An 8,619-nucleotide genomic window follows, 5' to 3' on the forward strand; every position below is an offset into this window, starting at 1 on the left:
TGCATCCCTGCCTGCACCAGCCTTGCCTACACCCGCCCTGCCTGCATCCCTGCCTGCATCACCACCTGCATCCCTGCCTGCATCCCTGCCTGCACCTCTCCTGCCTGCATCCCTGTCCCACCTCCCCGTGTCCACCGGTGCCCCGGAGCCCCCCGCGCCGCTGGGGCACGGCCGGACCGGGCCCGGGGCCGCGGCTGCCCCTCGGTGCGGAGGCGGAGCGGGCCCCCCCGCCCAGCACCACGGCACTCGGCGAGAACGGAGAGACTACAACTCCCATAAGGCCACGCGGTACAGCGTGCTTTTCCTCCGCCGGGTGGCGCGCGGGGCGCGTCGGGAGCTGTGGTCCGCTGCCGTCCCGGCCTCCCCCGCGCCGCCGCTGCTGCCGCCGCCGCCGCCATGGCCGCGATGTTCTGCGCCCGCCGCTTCCTCCGCCTCGCCCGCCCCTCGCTGCCGCTGCCGCCCAGCCGCGGCTATGCCGATCCCGCCGCCGGCGGCCCCGCTGCCATGGCCTTCACCTTCGCCTCACCCACACAGGTATGCCCGCCGCGGCCCCGCTCCCGGTGCCCCCGCCCCCGCCTCGCCCGGTGTGTCCTGAGGGCTCGGGGCGGGCGGGCCGCGGGCGGTGCTGCCGCCCGCGCGGGGCTCTCCGCTCCCGGGGGCTCCGCGGCTCCCGGGGCACGGCCGGGCTGTCCCCGGGCTGTCCCCGGGCTGACCTTGGCCCTGACCTCGGGCCTTGCCCGCCTGCCCGGCCGCTCGGTGCCGCCGCAGCGCTCCCGGGGCCGCTCCAGCCCTTCCAGCCGCGCTGCCGGACCCGCTGGGCCCGGCCTGGAGCGGGACGCGGCCGGTCCGCCCCCGCCGTGCCTGCCAGGCTGGCCCCGGGGCAGGGCGCTGGGGACAGGGACAGCCCGGCAGCGTGGGCCGCAGCGGGGACAGCGGCTCCGGGCTCCCCACGCGCTTCCCAGGCTGTGCCGGCGCCTCTCGCCCACTCCCGACTCGGTGTCTCCATGTGCCGCCTCCCCGCCGTGCCCCGGCAGCTGGGAACGCTTCCCCAGTGCCTCTGCCAGGAGCTGTGCTCTGGAGCCCGGCTCTGCTCCCACCCTGTGCGGGTGCAGCCTGTCCTGGGCACACCCTGAACCTGCCAGGAGCCGGGCTGCTCCCTTGGGATGGGCTCTCCATCCCCCCATCCCTGGTGACTGTGCTATTTTTTTTGTCCTCTCCGTCCATGCAGGTGTTCTACAACGGTGCCAACGTGAAGCAGGTGGATGTGCCCACGCTGACGGGCTCCTTTGGCATCCTGGCATCCCACGTCCCCACGCTCCAGGTGCTCCGGCCGGGCGTTGTCACAGTCCACGCCGAGGATGGGACAGCCACCAAGTACTTTGGTGAGCGAGGCAGGAGGGGCTGGGGAGGAAAGGTGTGCGTGGGGTTGGTGTTCTTGGTGCTTTCACAAGGCAGGCTCTGCCCATCCAGGTGTGGCCTGGTGCACTTCCAGGGATTTCTACTTTCCCAGCCTGCTGGGAGCTGATCTGGGAGCCGTGGGCTGGGACCAGGTCTTGGTTCTGCTCAGGTTTTCTGGGTCCATCCCCTTCTCCAGCTTGCTATGGGGTGGGAGCTGAGTCCCTGAATGCTGGAAATGTGCCAGGAGGGCGCTGAGGGTTTGTTCTGGGGAAGGGTGGTGGGGATGGCAGGGCTGAGCCCCCTGGCTGAGCCACCTCCCATGTTGTGTCTCACAGTGAGCAGCGGCTCTGTCACTGTCCACGCCGACTCCACGGTGCAGGTGCTGGCAGAGGAGGCAGTGACCATGGACATGCTGGACCTGGCTGTGAGTACCCAGAGATTTCACTCACCCTGGTGGGGAAATTGCTCTCCTTCTCTGCTCTGGGGTCCTTGTGCCCAGAACCCAGGGTGGTGTCAGCACCCCCACTACATTTTGGGATCAGAGGCTTGGGGCGCCTCCTTGGTGAGCTCTCTGGACAGAGGGAGCTCTGCAGTCATAAATCTTACACCATTTCCCACCCCTTGGACAGACACTGACCTTGTCCTCACCTCCAGAACAGCTTTTCCCTGCTGATAAGGTGTCTGGGGCCAGCACAGCTGTGTCTGTAGCTCTGTGAGGCTCCCAAGTCACTGGGTCCTTGGCATCCACGTGAAGGACCAGTGGCTGCAGGGGAAGGAGGGAGGGAAGGACAGTCCCCTCTCCTGCAGTGTCTCCCAGTGACACACATTCTTTATGCCCTCATGTCCAGACTGCAAAATCCAACCTGGAGAAAGCTGTGTCAGAGATGGCAGCAGCGTCTGATGAAGCTGCTAAAGCAGAAGCTCAGATTAAGGTAGAAGCTAACGAAGCCCTGGTGAAGGCTCTGGAGTAAATCCAGGTGAGGTTCAGCTTGGCTGAGCATCCAGCCCTGCTCTAGGGCCTGCTGGGCTGGGTGAGGGGATCTGCCTTGCTTTTGGGGAGCAGTGAACACAGCTGTCCCTTGCCAGGGTCAGGCCTCAGCTCTGGGGGGGCTCCTGGGGGTCCCCAGCCCAGAGCTGACCTGGGGCTGTTGGTGGCAGTGGGGCCTGGGGTTGGGCTGTGGCACTGTGGGGTCCAGCCCAGCTGTGACACTGGAGTTCAGCCCTGATAAGGGTGAGTGGGTACACCTGGGACAGACTGGGAGCTGTGGTCACTGCTGGGGCCTCACTGGTTCCCCTGGGCCCCACAGCATGTGATCCATGCCACACACACTCCCACTAAAGCCAAACAGCTTCATTCTCAGGGGAGGTGAGGCCAGGCTCTTACCTTGTGGCCTCTTTTTGCTCTGCCCTGCACAGACTGTGCCTCATCCCTTCCCTTCCCACGTGCTGGCAGCCAGGAATTGCAGCAGTGTGTGCTGAGCAGGGCTGTGAGTCACTGGCAGCCTCCAACGGGCTCAGCCTGGAGCACAGGAGGGCAGCAGCTCCTGCTCTCTCCTGATCTCTGATCCAGGTGCTCTTTGGTCCTGCAGAGCTGCTGGCTCGTGTTTACTCACAGCAGTTGCACAGCTGGAGTGGGGCCAAGCCCTGGGGTTGGGACCTGCAGCCCAGCCAAGCTCACCCTACACTAACCTGACCCCACTTTGTGTTTTGCAGGAATCCCACTGTGGATGCAGAACTCCCAGCCTGTCCCTGTTCTACTCCCCAGCTGTACAGATGGAGCAGGACGAATGGAGGTGGAGAAATGGTTCTGATCAATTAAAAGGAAATGTGACCCCCTCTTGTGGCACATTGCCTTCTTCCCAGGCAGCAATTGCAGCTGCAGCCAGGAGCAGTTCCCAGCTCCTGCCCCGAGGCAGATTCACCCTGGGAAGGGGTCACCAGCACTGCCCTGGGGTTTGGCTGGGGAGATTCACCCTGGGGAGGTTCATCAGACAGATTTATATTCCCTTCCCCGTGCTCCAGCCACCTCCAGTAAGCACTTGGACTGCAGGATTTCAGCAGCACAGATCTGTTCCAGAGCCATCCTGTCCCAGCCTCAGCCTCAGGAATCCACACTGGCACACCAGGGAGCTTCCCACAGCTGGACAGCAGCTGTGCCCGCCCCACATCCCCTGCTGCTGCCAGTGGCACTTCCCCTGCTCCTGGAGATGGGCTTGGCCTGGAGAGGGAAGCAGATGCTGTGCATGGTGGAAATCTTTCCTGCTTCTGTTCGTGCTGGGGATGGCTGGAGCTGCTCTGCTGAGCCTGGGGCTCGCTGGGTTCAGCCCTATCTGAGGAGGCCACCTGGGGTTCCTCAGGGCACCTGACAGCCCAGAGAAGCAGGAAAGGCTCACTGGGCTGCAGCACTGCTGGAAAGGGGCAGGTATGGGCATGGGACAGCTCTGCCTGTGCCAGGGATGTGTGTCCTGCCGTGTGTCCTGCTGCACCAGCTGCTGCCGGGCCCCTCGCTCCATGCCACCCTCCCACGCCTTTCCAGAGGGATTTGGGGTTTCCACTGCTGTGCAGAGCTTCCATCCCTCCCTCTGCGTGCCTCTAATCCCCTTTTCCCTGCGCTGTTCCAGCCTGGGGAGCTGTGTTGGCTGCCTGTGAGGTCAGTGCTTGCCACTCCAGCCTCCCGCTCTGCGCTCGGAGCAGGGCACGGCTATTTTGGGCACTGCCACCCAGGATGTAATCTTGGCTGCCTCCTCTTCTCACCACCACCTCCTCCCCCTCCTCTCGCTCACTCTGTCTTTCTCTCTCCCCCCCCCCCCTTCACAAGTGATCAAAAATAGAGCCTGTGGTGTTAAATTTCTCACTCTGTGGCTTATTAAAAGCCTCCGAGTGCCTGACGCGGAGCCTATTTGAAGCTCAGCCGACTTCCAGCTCCTGAGCTGCTCCAGTGCCTTTTCCCCTTCCCCTCTCATTCCCTTTTTTTTTTTTTTTCCTTAAAGGTCAGACATTGCACTGAGCATAAGCAAAGCTTCCGAAGACTCAGAGCTGTACTAATTAAAACATCTTGGGAATTACTGGGGCCGGGCAGCTCCCTTCCCTCTCCCGCTGCCCCTCTCTGTCCCCAGCTGCTATTTCGGCTGCGTGAGCCTCCCCCAGCACACGCAGCCGTGCTGACGGAAGGTGGCTGCCTCGGGTTTTTCATCTAATGGAAGAGCGTTGGCGAGGCCGGGAAGCTGGGGAAACGGCCAGCTGCTATTTTTAGGACTGGGAAAAAAGTGTCTCCGTCAGCGTCCTCTCACCAGCTCTTCCCACTGCCTCCCGCCAGCGCCAGGGGAGCTGGGGGGGCCCAGGGATCCTGTCCTGCCCCCTCTCAGCTGCCCTTGGCTGGGTGCTCCACAGCCTGAGACCTGCTGGGACTTGTAGGCTGCATTTGAGGGGAGCAGGGGGGACCCTTCCATGTCCAGGCACCCATGGATGCAAGGACAAGGCTTTGTCCTGAGCCAGGACTGGGCAGGGGCTGTGGGTGCCTGGCTGGCAGCATCATCGCCCTGCTGACCCTGAGCTGCACTTTTGGGGTGCAGGGCGTGTGTGGGTAGATGCCTGTGCACCTTTGGGGGTGCAGGGCCTGTGTGGGTGGATGCCTGCGCTCCTCCACACTCCCAGGCCAGCCTGCTCCCTGCAGCCTCAGCTCTGAGCCCCTCTGCCTCCAGCCCTTCCCCTCCCTGCTCGTTATCTGGCCCTGCAGAGCCACGTTCTCCTCCTCCCCTGGCTCCCACTGCCCATGCCACAGCCACCATCGGTCACATCCTGCTGGATGCCACAAAAATGGCCTGACTGGGTGCAGGGGATGTGCAGCTGCTGCAGAGGCAAAGCCCTTTCCTGCTCATTGTGCAGGTGCTGCAGGGATGAGCCCAGCCTGGGGGACAGTCCTGGTGTGGATCACGGTGTGATTCAGCAGGTCACCCTCCTCTCCCCTGCCCCCACACCAGCCTGGATTGTGACACCAGTGTGGCATTTTCCTGTTCCTGGAGTGCTGGCACCTGCCCAGGGGCACAGCAGCCTCCATCTGTGCTTTCTGCCTCTTTTTTGGGATGATGGGTGCTGAGCTGCCCCTGCCTTGGGGTCCCTGGCCTTGCCTTGGGGTCCCTGCCCCTGCTGGGGCCATGCAGGATGGGCAGCACGGGCGATGTACCGGAGTTATCCCCGGGACCTGTTTGTCTCCGGCTTTGGGCTGGGGCGTGGTGGGTGTGAGAGGGAAGGGCTGCCCGGAACGCGGTGGGAGCGGGGGAGGAGCGCTGGTGTTGTCCCCCCTCCTCCCTTTCCACGCAGGGCTCTCTCTCCCATGACTCGCATCCTCTGCTGCCAGATGGAGGGTGGGGAGCGGGGCCGGCGGCGCTCGGAAAGTGAAGCATCACGGATTCTGCCGGCGGCGTCGCTTCTCCGGGGGATGATTTCCGAGACGGGCCGGGTTCTGCCAGGCCAAATCTCCCGGTGCTGGCGGCAATCCCTGCGTTTGGCCGCGTGGCATTTCCCCGTCCCACCCAGTCCCGAATGCAGGCGAAAGGTTCCAGCTCTCCACTCTCTGCAGGAAAAACAACCCCAAACCCCACCGCAGCCCCAGGAAGCCCCGCTCCCTCCGGGCTGACTCAGCTGGCAGAGCCGCCCCTTTCCCTGCCCAAACCTTGGGGATGGATCCTGCCTGTCCCTGTGCCCCATCGGTGCCCACCCTGGGGGTACTGAGGTTGCCCCCATCCCTCTCACTGCCAGCGAGCTGCAGGATGCACCAGCAGCTCCTTGGGGTTTGGGGACCCCCTTTGGGGTGCCGGGCAGCTCCCTGCTTGTCCCGGGGGCTCTGCAGACCTGGCCCCTTCCTGCCTACACGGATTCTGTGCTGCCGCTGGCCCCGGCGTGGGAAGGTCAGCGGAGGCTCCACACGCTGCGAGCACAGCCCGGAGCGTCCTTGGGCCACGCCGCCCTTGGGCAGCTCGAAGGCCGAATCCTCACAGCTTCCTTGGGATGGGGAGGGGGGGAGCGGGTGCTGCTGCTGTATAATGATTAACCCGGCCGCGTTAATCATTCCGGACGGCAGCCTTTTTCCTCTGGGTTTCCAGCTCTGGAAAATGCTCCTTTTCCGATTCCCTCCCACGCACGTGGCCCCGCAGAGGGAGCATGGCACGGCTCAGGGAAAACCCTGTGGGGAGGAGCAGGACCTGGCACCGGGATCTGTCCCGGTGGGGCCCCTCGGTCCCGCTTCTGGGGGTGCTTTGCCCGTGGGGAGCGTGGCCCCAGCGGCCTCACCCCCAAAATCCCGAGCGCCGTGGGGCGTTGAGGAGGGCGGGTGCTGCAGCCAGCACGACAGAGCTTGTCACGGTGCTCCGGGGCCAGCAGTGCCACACCGGCCACGCAGCAAACCTTGGCCCGGGGCGCGTTCTCTCGTGGGGAAACTGAGGCACTGGCAGGCTGGGCAGAGTGGGAACGGGACATGGGAATCTCAGATTGTGCTGCTGCTCTTGGCGATTCCACCCCTGCGAGCTGCCGGGGTCAGGCAGGGGGCGGTGGGGTCGGGCTTTGCCCTGCGGGTCCCAGGTGCCTTGGCAGGGGTTCGTTCCCGGGGCCACGGGCACGGCCCTCGCTCAGGGCGGCCTTGGAGGCCTCACGGCTCTGCTGGAGGTGGCCCAAAGCCGGAGGGGGTGCGTGTTCTCCTGCTGGGGGTTCCAGCACAGCCCCCTCCCAGCGGCTCCCGGCCAGGGCCGTGACCCGCGAGGGGCAGCGGGAGCCTGGGGAGGAAGCCGCTGCCAGCTGGGCTCGGTGCCGGCTACAAAGGCGGCCCAGAGAGCCCAGCGGAATGAGGTGGCATCCGTCCAGGTTCCCACAGTGGCCCTGGTGCAGAAAATACACCCGGAGCTGCTGGCGGTTGCCACAGCGATGGGCTGGGCGCCACGCCGCGGAGGGGGGCACGACCCCGGAGCCCGGTGCCCCCGGTGCGGGGCGGTGGGAGCTCCGCGGGGCGGCGGAACCGGGCGCTGGCAGCGACCAAAGGCTCCTGCCCCGGCTCCCGCCTTTGATGTGCTGGGACTTCGCCCTTGGTAAAGCTGGGAGGTTCCCAAGGAGCTCCCAGCTGGATCCTGGCATCCAGCACCCAGGTGCCCCCCGCGAGCCCTGCGGCTCCAAAGCCGCTCGGTTCCCTTTAGCTCGGCTGCAGCCGGGGGCTCGGAGCCCCTGCGGGCTCCCCAGTTCCTGGCGGGGCCGGGAGGAAGCGGCTGCAGCTGGTCCCGGCGCTGGGGCTCTTCCTGGCAGGGCTGGCGCCGGGCTGGGCCGTGGGGCGGGGAGGGAAAGCCGGGGGGCCGGGGGCGCTGCCCTCCGGGATGCCCTGGCATGGGGCAGGGAGGGGTTGGCAGCGCTCCCATCCCCGTGCCCTCCAAGGCCGCCCCTCCGCCGGGTATAAATAGCAGGATTGAGGCTGACACTGGAGTCACTTCTGCCACCGCCACCTTGGGTGTTCCCCCCGCCCCGCGGGACCTCAATGGGGTCATTGTGCGCCGCGGACCCGCCGGGCACGTCCCGAGCAGCTGCTGGGCCTGACCCCGGCTGCCTCCCCCACGCGTCAGGGGCATCCATGGGGCGCGGGGGTGCCCCCGCAGGGTCCCACGCACGGACGGGAGGGCCCGGCTCGGATGGGCAATGCCTTCGCACCATCCTCATCCTCATCCCCATCCCCAGCAGGCCGTGCCGGCCCTGCCGCCCCCTCCCTGCCCGGGCAGCGCCGGCAGCTGGGCTAATGACGGGGTGTGCCCGCCCGCCCGGGGCTGCGAGCGGCGCGGGAGGCTCCTGCCACCCAGCAAGACGGGGCCAGCCGGGCGCGGAGCTTCGCTGCTGCCGCAGCCGGCGCGGCCACGCCTGTGTGGGCTGAGCGGACCCCGCTCCCACCCGGCACCTGCCCGGCCCAACCAGCTCCTGCGCGTCTCGGACAGGCCGCTGCAGGCAGGGCCCCCGGGGCCAGGCAGGTGCAGCAGGAGGGAGCACCAGGGGACCTGGAGGAGTCGGAGCTCCGGGGAGAGCTCTGGGGACTGGAGGGGTTGTGAGCCCGCTTGTGCCGACGGGATGTCCCCATCCCTGCTGTCCCCTTCTCACTTCCCCACATTGTGTCCTCGTCCGGCCCCACATCCTGTCTTGGCAGATGGGCCCCGACCCCGGCTGGCTGCAGCCCCTCTGTCCCAGGTATGGCACCCC

General features: G+C 66.2%; 1 protein-coding gene across 1 annotated transcript; it reads left to right on the forward strand.

Moving 5' to 3' along the window:
- The first annotated feature begins 348 nt into the window (after positions 1-348).
- On the forward strand, positions 349-3,234 carry ATP5F1D (ATP synthase F1 subunit delta). Its single transcript, XM_058821189.1, has 5 exons — positions 349-534; positions 1,229-1,382; positions 1,734-1,822; positions 2,247-2,375; positions 3,112-3,234. The coding sequence occupies exons 1-4, from the start codon at positions 397-399 to the stop codon at positions 2,367-2,369; spliced, it is 504 nt and encodes a 167-aa protein (XP_058677172.1). The 5' UTR covers positions 349-396; the 3' UTR covers positions 2,370-2,375; positions 3,112-3,234.
- The last annotated feature ends 5,385 nt before the right edge of the window (positions 3,235-8,619 follow it).

This window comes from Ammospiza caudacuta, chromosome 28, assembly GCF_027887145.1.
Source record: "Ammospiza caudacuta isolate bAmmCau1 chromosome 28, bAmmCau1.pri, whole genome shotgun sequence".
In the NCBI taxonomy this organism is placed as follows: Eukaryota; Metazoa; Chordata; class Aves; order Passeriformes; family Passerellidae; genus Ammospiza; species Ammospiza caudacuta.